Source organism: Cataglyphis hispanica, chromosome 1 (genome assembly GCF_021464435.1).
Source record: "Cataglyphis hispanica isolate Lineage 1 chromosome 1, ULB_Chis1_1.0, whole genome shotgun sequence".
Taxonomy (NCBI): Eukaryota; Metazoa; Arthropoda; class Insecta; order Hymenoptera; family Formicidae; genus Cataglyphis; species Cataglyphis hispanica.
The window spans coordinates 17,256,764-17,271,884 of record NC_065954.1 but is presented as its reverse complement, the minus strand read 5'-3'; the positions used below and the strand labels follow the sequence as shown (position 1 = coordinate 17,271,884).

Below are 15,121 nucleotides of genomic sequence, written 5' to 3'. Positions count from 1 at the left end.
AGAATATCGAGAAAGGATCAACAACAAAAAAATCAAAAATTTTATAAAAAATTATATTGCATCCATTTCTCCTAAAAAAGAGATAATAGAAGACATATTTATTTAATATTAAATTTCTTGCTACATTTTTTAAAATTTTCTTTTCGGTAAATTGTTTTAAAAAAATATCATAGCTCAATTTGGAGCCTTTTCAAGCAGCTGTACATTTAATCTAAATTTTATTATCCTAAATGGGTGGTATGTGAGTGATTTCAAAGTTTCTCTGTTATTTTCTTCATATTTTCGACGTGCTAGCTTCAGCAAGTTTCTTTGACGATTCTCTCACTGGTGGCGGAAAGAATAAGGATACGCAGAAACAGGCTGTGAAAAAAAGAAGTTTATATTAAAACATTTTTGCATAAATATATATATTTAAAAAACATTTTTTCTTCATCAAAAAAATTAAGGTGTTAATTATATAATTCAATTAATTCATTAATTCAGAGGTGAGATTTTACAAATTTTATGAGATTTGTTGAATCTTTATAATTTGTATTTTGATTAACTATTTTTAACACTCAATTTAACATTGCATTGTAAGATATCTCGCATCAAAGGTTGAATTTATCATCACAGAAACAGTGATTTTCAAAATTTTTTTATTTGCGAAAGAATACAGTTCATTCACGAAAGGATTAAATTTTTGCGTTAATCGTACCAAAGAAGAAACAGCCCATTCCCATGAAAGCTACGATGCACTCGGTGCCCAGAAGTGCGGAGAAAATCAAATTTCCCACAACGGCAGCGATATTTCCAATGACGGTGAGGATGCTGATGCTTGTGGCTCTGCAACGAAAGATTCATTTCCGACCGAAATTATATTTATCTCGCGCAGAGCAGCGTATCCTCTTTTTCTCGCGTTAACGAACGACAATGATAAAGCGACGAATAGAGAATTGCACTCGATAAAATCTCGAATAACAACTTCTCCCCTCACCCCTTTCGTTCACTCATTCGCGTCTGCCATGCGGTCGCAATTAATCTGCAGGGTTACATGAGGGATGCGAGCGAGAAGAGCGAAGAGGATACGGTCGCGCGCGTCAAAGAAACGCGCTTATATTCGCGCGGCATTACCTTAATGGGACGGGAATAACGTCGACATTCACCGCGGTAACGATATTACTCGCTATTCTTGTCGTCACGATAACCATTGCCGCCAGCGTCAGCATGTACGGTGAAGACTGCGCCCAATTTATTCCGAAACTGCTTGCCACCGATAGCAGGAAGGCCGTGACTGCAACAATGGTGTTATATCCGTTAATTTACGGATTATTTCCGCGCCGGGTACGAATAATTGTGTCCTGTAGGCAACCCTTAACCACATTTCTACACCGCGTAATAGAAACACGTGAAAAATTATGCAACAAATATTGATATTTAAGAAAGAAGAAAAAAGATATTTTTTTATTGCAAAAATACTTTTCTATTATTTATTGCATTTGTACTGTTAATATGTTAGTTAATAAATAATTTCTTGACAAGTATTGATTAATAGAGGAAAACAGTAGCTTTTACTTTCTGCAGAATAAATATGTATTAATGTAATATCTTACGCATTATAATCTGTTTTCGAAGTTTGGTGATTGTTATAAATCCGGCGAGAAATGAGAATATCACAGCTGATGACGCGATAGTAGTAGAATTTTGATAAACCCTGGGATTAATAGTCCACTGGAACATAACGTAATTATAAGACATTATAATTACTATTAGATCGAAAAGAAAATATTTATATAAAAGAATCTCATTAAATTTTGCGAAGCGTGTCGCAACATTTGCGGTCAATCAATAATTGTTTTAATTAACGTTAATTAAAAATGTTGCAAACATTTAATAATAGCGTACAAAGGTCTTCATTTTAAAATTAAATTACCAATTACCAATTACTAAATAGAAATATTTTTCGCAATTAAATTTAATTTTGTATTTCAAGATCGATTCTAATACGATCATCGATGAAGTGTCTCTTGATTTCGCGTCATTTCACCAACCTCGAAGCATGCATCGTCAAAGTTCGTGCAGTTCAAGTACTGTCTGCCGGGTAGAGCCGCGTGCCGGTCCAACATTTCGCACATGGTCGGTTGCCTGTCCTTCGGTGTCCAATTTGCCGCGTCGAAGTTTTTGAGGACGATGAAGAGATACGGCACCCATAGCCTCATCGTATTAAATCTGCGCGATCGAACAGCAAATCGCGTCGATTACCGTCGCGCTGATTATCGTCGCATCGAAAAGCGCCGCGACTTTACTCAAACTTACCCGAGCATACTTCCAAATTGGAGGAAACTTACGAAGGAGAAGGCGGGTAGGTAAGCCGTCGTCGTGAGTAGTAGCTTCGTGTTGTACAACGAAACGCGCATCCTCTCGAGACTCGCCTCGAGCACGGGACGCGTCAATTGCGTCTTTTGCGGAACGAGCAGCGTTTTTATCTGCAACGAGGGAAAGGCGACGATGAAAGGCGCTCTTTTCTCGGCTCACCGAGTGAATTATGCGTTCGATTTGTGCACTGCTATCTAAATTCAGTGTTGGTAGAGCGGTATAAAATACGAAAGCAGATACTATACAATGTATAAGAGAGATAAGGGAGAAATGTGTAATATATAATATAATATATAAAGAAACAATATAAATTTATCAATATATTCATTATAATATTATTAAAATCTAAGAAGTAATTATACAATAGTTGATTTACTGTCTAAAGATTTTTATGACAAAAAAAAAAAAAATGCAAAGCTTGGGGGACGCAATATATACTCAGTGTCGGACTCTGCCTTTGTCCGCCTAGAAAATGCGATTTGCGTCATTCTGTACTTCCATTTTACTTCGCTCTCTCACTCTTTTTCTCTTCGCTGCAGATGTGTCGTAAATAAAACGTGTCATTTGTATCTAGCAGAAGCGCTACGAAGTCGCGGAGGATATCTCACAGCCATTTATTAGAGCCCGAAACAACGAGTTTTGCTCGATAAGCCTGGTAAAAAGATAATAACGCCCGAATAATGCAATATCGTTGCCGAGTCCGAGTCAAAAATGAAAATGAATCTTAGTTGAGTGTTCTATCAAAAAATGGCTAAAATAACAAACTTAGACTTAGACTCTGTTTGATATTAATTCTTAAATCGAAATGTTAATTTCTGAAACTCAAGCTTAATAAATTCTTAATTATATTAGCAACTCTTTAAAAATTTTTAATAAATATACCTTTTTATCTATTGTATGTTTATTAAAGTTTAGACAATACATAATTCGCGATAAAATTTTAAATAGCTATTTATAATTTATATATTACTATTTATAATTTTGTATATATCGCCGTATATTAAAGTATAAACACAACAAATGCACTACACATAAAAATATAAATAAAACTTTATCTGGAATTATAAATCATTTAAATCAGGCTTAAAAATTAACTAATAAAATTACTTTCATTATACATATTATTTTAAGATTATATACTACGACGACGGAAAGCTTTAAAAATTTAGGTATTTCTATTCAAGTACTTATATGTATATATTTGGTTGAAAGATAATTAATAAATAGCAAGATCCGAAAGAGAGTCTTAGAGAAGAGAGAAATAAAAATTGAATTGCGTGTTAGCGATTATTCAACTTACATACTAATATATCAACTTACCGGGAACGTTTCTGAAGGTTGTCTGGTGTTCATACAATACATTCTCTTGAATAATTTCAAGGCAGCATCGGACCTGCCAATTGCCATGAGATATTTAGGGCTTTCCGGCAACATGGTCGCTGTCACGAAGCCGACGACGGGTGGTATTGAGCAGATTAACAGGTATATACGCCAGGAATTGTAGTCTTGACCGAAGATATCGATGTGCCAATTCAACGGCAATATCGTGAAACCCAGAGCTGAAAAATCGAACACATTTAATTGTTGAGATAGATTTATAAAAGCATATATATATATATTGTGGCTTTCTTTTTTTTTATTAAATCTCTTTTCTGAGAAGAGTACCGAACGAAACCGATTTTTCGATTTTTTATGTTACTTTCTTTGATAAAGAGAAGTCTTAATTATTGATATTGTAAAATTAATCTCTCAGTCTAAATTAACTGATTCATTTCTTAAAGTTTCGCAATATATCTTGATATCTTGCGCGTTCAATTGGAACTTAGTATCAGTGTGATTCATCTCACGCTGCTAGATAAAGTTCATTTAATCATTATACATAGAATGCTGTGATAGTGTGACACACGTAATTTAATTTCAAAGTTTCGCCAATCTTTCGGCGCGATTAAAAAGCCGCATGAAATCGATTCTGAATTCTTTTTACACTCTTAGAATATCATAGGTGTGCTTATATAAATTAAAAATAAAAATAAAATTATCTAATAAGCCGATATGACAGCTGATATAATGCTTGAAATAAATCAGCTGTGATATCGGCTTATTAGATAATCAATTAATTATTTAAAGCTATATGTGAGTATACGTGTTTATCATATGTGTATAAATCATCTATATTTTATAAAATATATATTTTCTTCCCACAATTTCTCTCGAATTTAGCTTTTAATATATTTTTACGCGCATTATTTATTTGCTATCGCGAATAACGTGTTGTTGTTGATAAGTGCGATGCATTATACGATTTATTGCACGATCGCGTGTTTACCTGCTGGCACGATGTTTGCTATGGCGAAGAGAAATCCTACCCATGTAGTGAAACGCGGCTTGTACCTCGCCGAATGGAATTCCGTCAGGTACGTCATCACCATCGCTAACGGGCCGCCTGCACTGTAAATCATAGATGTGCGCGTGTTATACCTTATCGAGCGTAAGATTACGGGGGTTGAAGGTTGCGATAAAAATAGAGATCGAAAACCGAAAAGCATACATTTAAATCCCTCGAGATTTTTAGAAGAAAATTCAATTTAAAAAAAATATGCTATTAATCAGAGAAAATTAAGGATTAAATTAAAATGATTAAATAATAAAATTTGAAAATGTTAATTATTTTTTTATCAATATTGAATACTATATGTATATAATAAATGTAATTTTTTTTAATAAGCAAAGCACTTTGGATTTTAAAAATCTCTGAAAATCTTTTTTAAGTGATTCTTAGAATTTTTAGTGATTTTTTTAGAAAAATTACGAATACTCACAGGATCCCACTGAGAAACTTGACTAGTATAAATATATAATAAGATTGTACGCCACTGCTCACGATATTCAAAATCGAATCAATTAATAATGCAAGCACGAACAGTATTTTCATGCTTACATAGGGCGTTATGTAGTCCCATATGAATGTAGTCATTGTCATAGCTACAAAAGATCAAGATATAAATCAATATTATTAAGATATTTAACATAAATTACACTGTGCAAAGAAACAGAAAGAAAAATGTTGATATAGATATATAATATCGAATCAATTGAATAATAGATTAATTATGATACACTAATAATGTTCAATAACTGATAATATATTGATATTAATACTTGATTTTTTAAGATTGTTTTTTTCAAATATTTCTATAATTTTTTATCAATGTCAAATTGTTACAATCTTAGAAGATTGCTATAATTAATAGTGAATTATAAATTTATAGAAATATTACAATTATCTCTCTCTTTTTCTCTTAATTGGTTCTATTTGAGCTTTTGTATGTACCTATGTAAGGAAATGCGACGAGCACCCCTTTGCGAAAGAATGTAAGCTCCAAATCGCATTCTGCTGATGCTAAGATAAAAGCGCCGGAAGTAGTATCGAAAATGGCGGTCCACGCGATTGGTAGCGTTCCCAATACCAGTAACACATTAAATACTCCATAGCCTAAAAGATAAGTTAGATAGGAAGATAGAGAGACAGACCAAATAAAAAAATAGTAAATATTATTATTTTGAATGAGACTTAAAAAATTTTACCGGTTGTCGAAATGGCTTTATTGAAGTCAGCCTGTTCGTTAACGTTGTCTAAAAAATGAAAAACCAATGACTTTACAAAGCGTCTCTACAAGAAGTCTCGTGTTTATATCGTACATTATATAATAAACAGTATAATTAAAAATATAAAAGATATGAATAGAATTCAGGTACAAAGGAAAACTATTTGTAGGAAAAAACATTTTTACATGATGAAAAATCAGTGACTTTAAGAAGCAAAGCCTCGTGTTTATATTGTGGATTATATAATAAAGTGTAATTAAAAATATAAAAGAATTCAGATAAAGAGGAAAACTACTTGCGAAAAAAAAAACACTTTTACATATAAATCAAACCGAAAAAAGAAAAAAAGGAGGATAGTATTGTGTTGATAATGTTAAGCAATTTTTTTTTTTTAAAGTGTGATCTATATGTTATATTAAAAGATAAATATTAAATATTTAAATAAGATATTTGCTTTTTTATACATTTAATTAATTTAATTTAAATGTATTAATTTTATCTAAAATTTATACATAGTATAATAACTAAATACGCATATTGTTTCTACGACGTAATATAAGTGCGGATGGAGACTTAAACAACTGTCCTTAAACACAAACAAAATTTGAAGACTTTTTTAACAAAACTAACGAATCTCACGAAATAATTGTTTGTAAACATATTCTCCATTTTTTTGATATTCTTTTTTCTTAATCTAATTAAGAATTCGAAAACTATTAGCTTTAAGAACCAAAAATTTCTATTTGTCTCTGCATATGCACCACTAAATTACACTCACTGTACTGTAGTTTTTTTTAATTTAAAAATGATCAACTATGGAACGTTACGCAAGAAGGGTTTCTCTCACCGGTTATCGTGGCGATCTTGTCATTTTCACGGTCACTCGCGAGCATATCCGACGCGACGAGATGAAGAGGCGACTGTGCTCGACGTGGCGGAGTCAGTCCCACTTCTTAAGACGAAAATAGAAGCCCAAGTCGGCCGATTTAGGCAGCTATCTCGTTCCCCGCCAGGTATATGTCTCGGAATGAAATCATCTACGCCGTGCCTTTCGTACGGTATTTGTTTTAGACGGAAAAGCGGATGTACTTTGCGAGAGCGCGATCAGATATGCATTTTTTTTATCAGTGCTACGCTGCTACCAGCAGTGTCGCGAAATGGTTATACGCGTACGGTCGAACTGTAAAACACGATAGCTTCTGGTGAGCTCTTCGCTTGCGCAAGCTGCCAATAAAAACAGGTCAAACGATCCAATTGTTACAGATCTCTCAGCTGTTTCTCATTAGTGGAGTCGAGTTTCTTTGGAGTCACATTATCTTTACGCTATATGATATTTGTTTTGTTACCTGTTAAAGTCATTGTCAGTAGACTCATAGAAGAAATATCATATGCTTACTAAAATATTTCGTAAGTATTACAATTAGAAAAGATAAAAAACGACCTTTTCTTATCTTACCATTTCTTATCTTCATCCGCAGAGATAAAATATTTTATTTTTAATAATTCATATTATTCTTGAAGCAATAATGTATACAGAGTTTAAATATGATCGAAGGGAATAAATATCTATCTATATCCATGTTTATTCAATTTGAACAAAATTCTTGGAGACGATATTTATTTTTATTTTATATAGAAAAAGAGAAGAGAAAATTTTTGTCAATAATATTAAAATTTTTTTAATTAATATAAATTTTTAAACACTTTTGTTTGTATGTTATTAAAAATGAAACAGTTTTATATTGAAATAAATAAAATTATTCAAAAAAGAACAACTACTGAAATAAAAATTTCATATCTCGCAATTAGCAAATCCGCGAGAAAAGTAATCAGTCGATAGCATCTGGGCATCACAACGCGACTTTTGATTTCTCATACAAAATTAAGCTTCAAACAGCGCTTTTCTTATCGGGATTAACATATCACATGTCACTGTGCAAATACAGTTGCTATCACTACTGTGAATTAAGGCATGCACGCGTGATGACGTTCTTGTGTTCTCGTTTATGTTCAATTATTTTTTAATTGTTTTTAATATATCGAGATATAACGAGATATAGTGACGCGAATATAGAAGAAAATATCTTTGATCGTTACGTATATTTAGTCATGCGTAAAATTTGACAAAATATCGCAGATTAGAACGCGAAAAAATTGATAAATTGATATTACATTTACGTGTATGAGGTAATCTTATTATTATTTTAAACGCAATTTTTTTCAAATCGCTTTTATTGGCTTATTTGTTCACGCATTTAAATTTCTATCACGGTACGTAGAAAATAGTGAGAGAGAATATTAATAATAATAATTAATATAAAAAAGCACTAATTTAATATCAAATTATAACCTTTATTTATATGCTTCACTACACACTCAAATTAAAACAAACTTCCACACTCATCACATATTCATTTATAAGACACGATAGGAGGACGATTTGACATTATTAATTTAGCAAAAAAGTAGTTTGGAGAAAAAAAACGAGATTTTTTCTCTATGCTTTTTTTTTTTTTCATCGCAAAAGTCTCGTCGCGTCATTTCCGGTAGCGAACCATGCAGAGACGTACACTTCACGTCGGCAGAAACGGAAATGGATATTTGATCCGGCGATGTTGCGTTGGCCTTTGGTCGTCAGTTAGTTCTCTCAGTTATGTCCGACTCAGTTGACAGGAACACGATGAGAGTTCTCTCCGGGTTGAAACTGCATCGCATTCAGTGTGTAATTTTCTCCCTGATTCTCGGCCAGTGATTTTCGTTTACTGGCACGAGAATTAGACATACAAATTGCCAACACGTCGGAAAAGAATCAATGTCAACTTCACAATGTCATATATGATTAGATTTCGCTTTATTTTTGCAAAAGTGTTCAGAAAATTGCGATTAACTATTTTATTTTTAATTTATTAAATTAAATTTAAGTTTAATGTTTATTTCTCTCTTTTATAGAAGCCTCTTTTATAGAATACTTTATATGTTATTATAGATTGATTTATGAAAAATATTCAATAGTCTAATGAAATTAATATTGATAAAAAATATTTAATTTTTTACTTCTTGAAAAAATATAAAATTAATATATTTTACGTAATATTCTTAAAAAGGATATTTTTTGCACTTTAATCTTTATTATTGAAATTATGAAGATAAATAATTAATTAAATTGATTTTTTACAGAGAGAGAGAATAAAATATTGTGGTTTTTTGATGACGCGGTTAATATGTCGCAAAAACTGCATCAGCAAGCTTTGGGTATATCATTCATATGCATGCAGTGTTACATATTCGTTTTCAAAAATCACCGGGTATGCAAGTGCACGATGATGGGAAACTAGATACTTATATTACATGCGACGTATTAATAACGATAGTGGGTGACAGGCAATAGTTATATTTTCTTGTTTGTGAAAGATTATCGAGAAATATTATACTTTTTCACTTTTAACCTTAACACGCGGTGGGAAGAAAGCTATTATCCTAAAAGGTATTCTAGCTGGAATAATTTCAGACATATATTCTCGGAACATTTCTCGATATATGTTATAGCATTTATTTATTTTTGCACAAGAAAAACTGTAAGATGATATAATAAATTCTATAATATAGTAGATAAATAATAATTTTGTTAATGATATTGGCAATTTGTGGAAACACAATGCAACGAGGATATTATTATCATTAGCCATTGTATTATAGTTTCATTTACATTGATGGCTCGAAGCATTTGAATCATTAATTCCTCATTTCATCCAATAATTATCCAAAAATTATGTTAAAGGGCTAAAACTATAAGCGAGTTAAATCTCAATATAGTCTATTATTAATGTAAAATCAGATATTATAATTAATTGCTTGATCTAGCTATCTGATTTGATTCTTATTTTTTGCATATTTTTCTTATACTCTTTTCTTTTTTGTATTCGTGTTCTTTAAATATATTTATTAATTTATTCCACAGATAAAAAATTACACATATTGTTTCTATCAAACGTATAAATTTAATCGTAAATAGTTGGGACAAAGGAAACGAAATAATATCGAAGCAGAGATGAGGCGATTTAAAAAGTAACATAAATTATCTTGGCATTGAAATTCGACGCTAATTCGGGTAATTTTAAAGTCAAGTGCAGTTTAGCAGACAAGCGTACCACGTACACCACACTTATTGTTTTCATTGCGAGGCGAGCGATGTAAACAGAGCCGACTTGTAACTAGTCGGATACTTTTCCTGTAAACCGTCTAAAGTCGAGCAAACAGCCGTCGCCATCCACACGTCAATCCATCCCCCTCGTTCCTCTCCCTCCCCTAAATTCTGTGCTACCCTCTGTATGCTCGCTCGCTTGATGGGGCAACTCGCTTAATGAGTTTCTCGGGGTATTCGATGCGGAATACGGGCTCTATTCAAACTTGTTCGGCTTTCGTAATGCCCCCGCTCTCGGATTTCTTGCAATGACGCGGCACTGCACTCGAGAGAGCGGTAACGATATCTCATTTCTCTAGCATCTACTTAGCTCTCTTTTGACCTCGTGACATATCAGATTCACTTCTGTTCGATGAATGCGAAATTCTAATGTTTTGGACATTGTAACACGCAGGAAGTTATATACTTAGTTATAAACTTAGAAGCGAACAATAGAATTGGTAATTATTATTCCGATTTAAAAAAGTTACTTAAGAAAAATTCTTAACGCAAAACTTGTCTAATTCTGAGAAAACTTTTTAAATAACGAAAAAGGTTTAATGATCGAAAATTAAAAAAAAAAAAAAAATTGATTTTGATTTCGAAAATCGAAAGATGACTTTTATTTTTATTCTTATAGTCAATAAGCTGTATTTTCTTAGATCGTCGAGTCGATGGACCGAGCTTTTGGGTCCCGTGATCCCCTGTTTGCGAGCGAATTTGCGCCGATCCTCCTCTGCATTGGCGTTGAAGGCGGAAGGAAAGGAAAGAAAGGGAAACGGAAAGTTTGCTCGCGCGCTCAAGATCGAGCGAATGGAATGAGGAGCTCGGGAAATCCGTCGCGCCGGAAGCTTATTTCCGAATAGATTATACGCAGACACAATGTTCTTTGACGGTATTGCACGCGCGCGAATAGAATCTATATGACATAGAAACGATCTATTTTTTCTTCTAGCGCGACGAGATAATACGATTAGCCAAATCATATTGAATAAGATTGCAGAATTTTTCAATCATTTCCGAAAGATTTCCGGCTCACATATCATATGATGTACTTGAGAAACTTAAGGAGAGGAAGAAAATTTGATATTGTATAATTAATATGTATATATATTCTCTTGACGAGATTTTTTTTATTTTTCTGAATAATAATGTCGGTTATATGTATAATTGAGATCATGAATTTTTAGATTAGATTATGCAAAATGAATAAATAATTATAAAAAAAAAATATTTCTGTACAATATATGTAAAGATTAAGAAAGAAATCAAGGTTTGACAAGTGAAAGAAATAGTTACTGTCGAGATATGCTTGATTATATACTCGCTATTGTGCGTGTCTTGATAAGATGAAATTTTATTTTCTCAAAAGTGTCAACAATATTTGATAGATGTACTTTGAGAAAGACTTATAAATATATAAAAGCATTCATTGTTTTATTATGTTAAATTAATATCTCGCGTGTTATTTTACTCAAGTCGTCATTTTTTCATCACGAAACTCTTGATTCGCCTCGTATAATAATATGCACCCTCACGGTCGCTGGACGCGGTCTTCCGCTTAATCCATCAATTCCGCTAAATGACGGCTTTTGGTACACGAGAGGGCACAACGACGGATGCCGTCCAATATCCGCGTACGCTGCGTGAGGTCCCTCTCGATCCTTGCGGCATGTGCGCTAACCGACGACTTAATGGAGCCTGGACCATACGGCGTCGCCATGTGCTGTCTGTAATTTCTATGTGCTCGCATATATCGACGTTGCATTATTGTGCATGATTGTAACATACGTTACAATCAGTGTCTATAATCGTAGGATAATTAGCAACTAGCGCATGTACAAGAATATGAAAGTGAAAGAATGATTTTTGTTAATGAGCCAAAAGCGATTAAAAAATGACAATATTTCAAATAGAGACTTTATTTCAATTTTAATATTAAATTATCGAGATATTTAAAAATTAAATGGCCGCCATAAAAGGCAAGATCAATTGCTTTATAATTTCTTCGTCAACATTTTGCAACGAGAGATATCGCCAGTTTGCCGCAAACCTAAAGTAAGTCGCAATCGTGTGAAAAAGATATGACGCAACGATGAAAAAGTCAGAGGCCCGCGGGCTTCTTGACTGCGCGCGCTCGTAAAACGTTGAAACGTTCGAAAGAGGCCGTACGTACGTGCTCTTGAAAAAACGACGAGATATACCTCCTTCTGCCTTCTCATAATCGTCCAAATTCGTAGACGCGGGCGTCTACGAATGTTTCAGTTACTCGGTAGTCTTGGAGAATACACTGGGGTGACAGTGTGAAAATACGAAGTGGTTCCCTTATACAGAATCGTCTATGTATTATCGCGAAAGTTTATCACCGCGCGATAGCGTTCTTATATCTGCCGCGATAATATCTACTTCCTGTTATTATTAGAATACAGTCACGAATTATTTTATCATTCTTCTTTAAATAAGCTTAAAAAAGATAACTTTTATATAATTTAAAAAAGTACTTATAATCTCTTACTTTATTTTTCTTGTTTTATTTAACACTTAATAGTTGTCAGTTGTGATAAGTGATAAGAGTTTGAAAATTACTTCTGCACAAATTGTATATCTTCTAATATCCGAAATAAATGAGATCGAAAATATTTTCGCCAAAAATATTATTTGAAAACAATGTGTCACGCATGACGCGCAGAAATTTACTGAATAATAGTTAAGGCGATTAAGATATAAAGGCATGAAGAGAAGGATTAAGGTATAAAGGAGCGGTATATCCGATTACTCGCGCTCTGTCGTTGACTGTTATCTCAAGTTGAGCCACGGAAAATTCGATTCCGCTCGCGGGCGGGTTCATGAGGCTAACGAACCGGCAGACATCGAATTATGGCAAGGAGGAAAAGAAAAAACATAGAAAAGATCTTCGGCAGGATCTACGGATGAAATTGGTTTACGCCAGTGGTAAATGTGTTTCATCGCCACCCACGACTGTTACTGAGCGTGACTGCATTCAACAATAAATATAGTTATGGAACATCTTTGACTGTTTTATGGAGACATATAGTAGCTAGCTTGTTTATTTTCACAGATACAATAGGTTCTTTTACTTTTCTTCAACTATATTTTTCAGATTTATTTCTTGTTTAGGATTTTTTCTTATTTCTTTGATAGAAACATAGTCGTATTATAAAATTGAAACTCTTTTTTTTTTTTTTTTGCCGAACTTGACAGACATTTCCAAATCCCATTGCCATTTTATATGGAAAATAAATTGTAACAAATAATTTGTTACAAAATAAATTTGTAACAAATTAAATTAAATAAATTAAATTGTTGATGAAAATTTAACTTTAGATTTTAATACAGCAAAGAGAAAAAGTGGGAGAAAAGGGAGAAAAAATATTTAATTTCAGAGAAACAAAGATTTTCAAAAAACAAAGATTCTCATCTCACATTCTCAATGAAGCAAACTAAAATCTTAATTTGGAATTCACTTTCCAAGGATGTTTAGTTTCGAAAATTGAAAAAACTTCACAAAGGTTTCCATTAAATTTTCACTCAAACAAAATCGCGGCCAGGTCAATCATTTATGTGCCAGTAGTTGAGCGAACCAGACACAAACGGAAAATGTCTGTCTCAATTTTGCTTATTCTCTCTGTCGAGCTGTCCTGAATCAGTGGTGAAGCGCCTTAATTGTCCGACGGACGAATGTGGCGTAAAACGTTCGTATCGAAACAGGGAACGAGAGGAAAAGCGAAGGGGGGGAAAGGGGAAAAACCAATCAGCAGAAATTTCGCGAGCGGAATTTTCGCTTTTCGGGATCCCAGCCTGGTCGTGACTCCCACGAGATTCTCCCGAGATAATTGTTCGTATATAACGCGTCCCGCTTCGTAACCACTTCGCGTGTTCAAATCAGTTGCGTGCGAAATAATAAATTCCCCGTGCTAATTGTGACAGTGAAGTGCCTTTACATCATGTATATAGCCGGAGTATCGTTTATTTCAAAGACATCAATTTTTTCATATGTATTCTATATATTGAGTTTTTCTTTTATTTTACTTGCATATAAATATCTAATTTTATATAAAAATTATAATTTACGCTGCGTATCTGCAAAACAATATTTTAAAAGAATTCAAACAATAGAAAAAAATTACTAACATAGTTATAAAGATATAATAATTATTGTAATGCAAAATTAAAATTTTTAATGCTAGCGTCTTAGCAATTTCTTTGCTACCATATGTACTCGTAATTTAATTGGCCAGTATATTTTATATAGAACGCATGCTTTTTAAATTAATTTCATAAAATTTGTAGAAAAGAATTTTTCATGTCTCTGTATTACGACAATTATACGATATGATTTTGATACGGCGTGTGCAGATTTATTATCCTCGACGATAAAGTCTAGCGAGTAGTTTGAATTATGACACATCAGGTGTGTGTAGCATTGCGTCGACAAATCCACAGACTCCATTGATGTAAGCAAATATTGGAAACACGCTTTCAGCTTTGGTGCTAACATCAAAAGCTAATGATACAAAGACAAACTAGTGTTGCACGTTAATCCGCGCTTCCCTTCCGCTTCCCTCCGATCCACAAACCACATCTTGCGATAATTCACGCAAATCATAAGGATCTCTTCACATATTGCTATATTCGAGTTTCAATCCTCTCTTCGATTGTAAAATAATCTTGGATACATTTGCGACATATGCGATCGTACATGTGCAATGAACATTACAAAAAAAAAAAAAACTATATGATGCGATGCTATAAATATATATTACGCCTGATATTATTATTGATTATTTTTTTACATAGAAATTTAGTAAATTTTATTTCTCTCATGGAAAAGCGACCTGTATGCTTCTTTTATGATTGCGTCTTTTCTAAGTCTTTCTCAATCTTCTCTTTCGTTTTGCCCTCTGTGCTTTTATCTTCAATCTTTACTATTCAGCGTCTAAAGAGGAAGTTCTTATAATG

At 33.0% G+C, this 15,121-nt stretch overlaps 1 protein-coding gene across 1 annotated transcript; it reads right to left on the bottom strand.

Moving 5' to 3' along the window:
* Window positions 1–39: 39 nt before the first annotated feature.
* LOC126858728 (synaptic vesicle glycoprotein 2B-like) lies at window positions 40–7,111 on the bottom strand. Its single transcript, XM_050609221.1, has 12 exons — window positions 6,809–7,111; window positions 5,941–5,988; window positions 5,687–5,848; window positions 5,175–5,337; window positions 4,682–4,803; window positions 3,676–3,914; window positions 2,296–2,465; window positions 2,031–2,208; window positions 1,593–1,710; window positions 1,114–1,273; window positions 698–825; window positions 40–360 (listed from the first exon to the last, which is right to left on the bottom strand). The coding sequence occupies exons 1-12, from the start codon at window positions 6,852–6,854 to the stop codon at window positions 275–277; spliced, it is 1,620 nt and encodes a 539-aa protein (XP_050465178.1). The 5' UTR covers window positions 6,855–7,111; the 3' UTR covers window positions 40–274.
* Between the last annotated feature and the right edge of the window lie 8,010 nt (window positions 7,112–15,121).

Bases quoted from the DNA above. Each gene is read 5' to 3' on its own strand.
- LOC126858728 (XM_050609221.1), bottom strand. From the start codon at position 6,854: ATGCTCGCGAGTGACCGTGAAAATGACAAGATCGCCACGATAACCG. The intron at 4,804-5,174 runs GTGAGTATTCGT...TATGATTTACAG, and splicing joins AAGTTTCTCAGTGGGATCCT to TGCAGGCGGCCCGTTAGCGA. The intron at 361-697 runs GTACGATTAACG...TTTTTTTCACAG, and splicing joins AATGGGCTGTTTCTTCTTTG to CCTGTTTCTGCGTATCCTTA.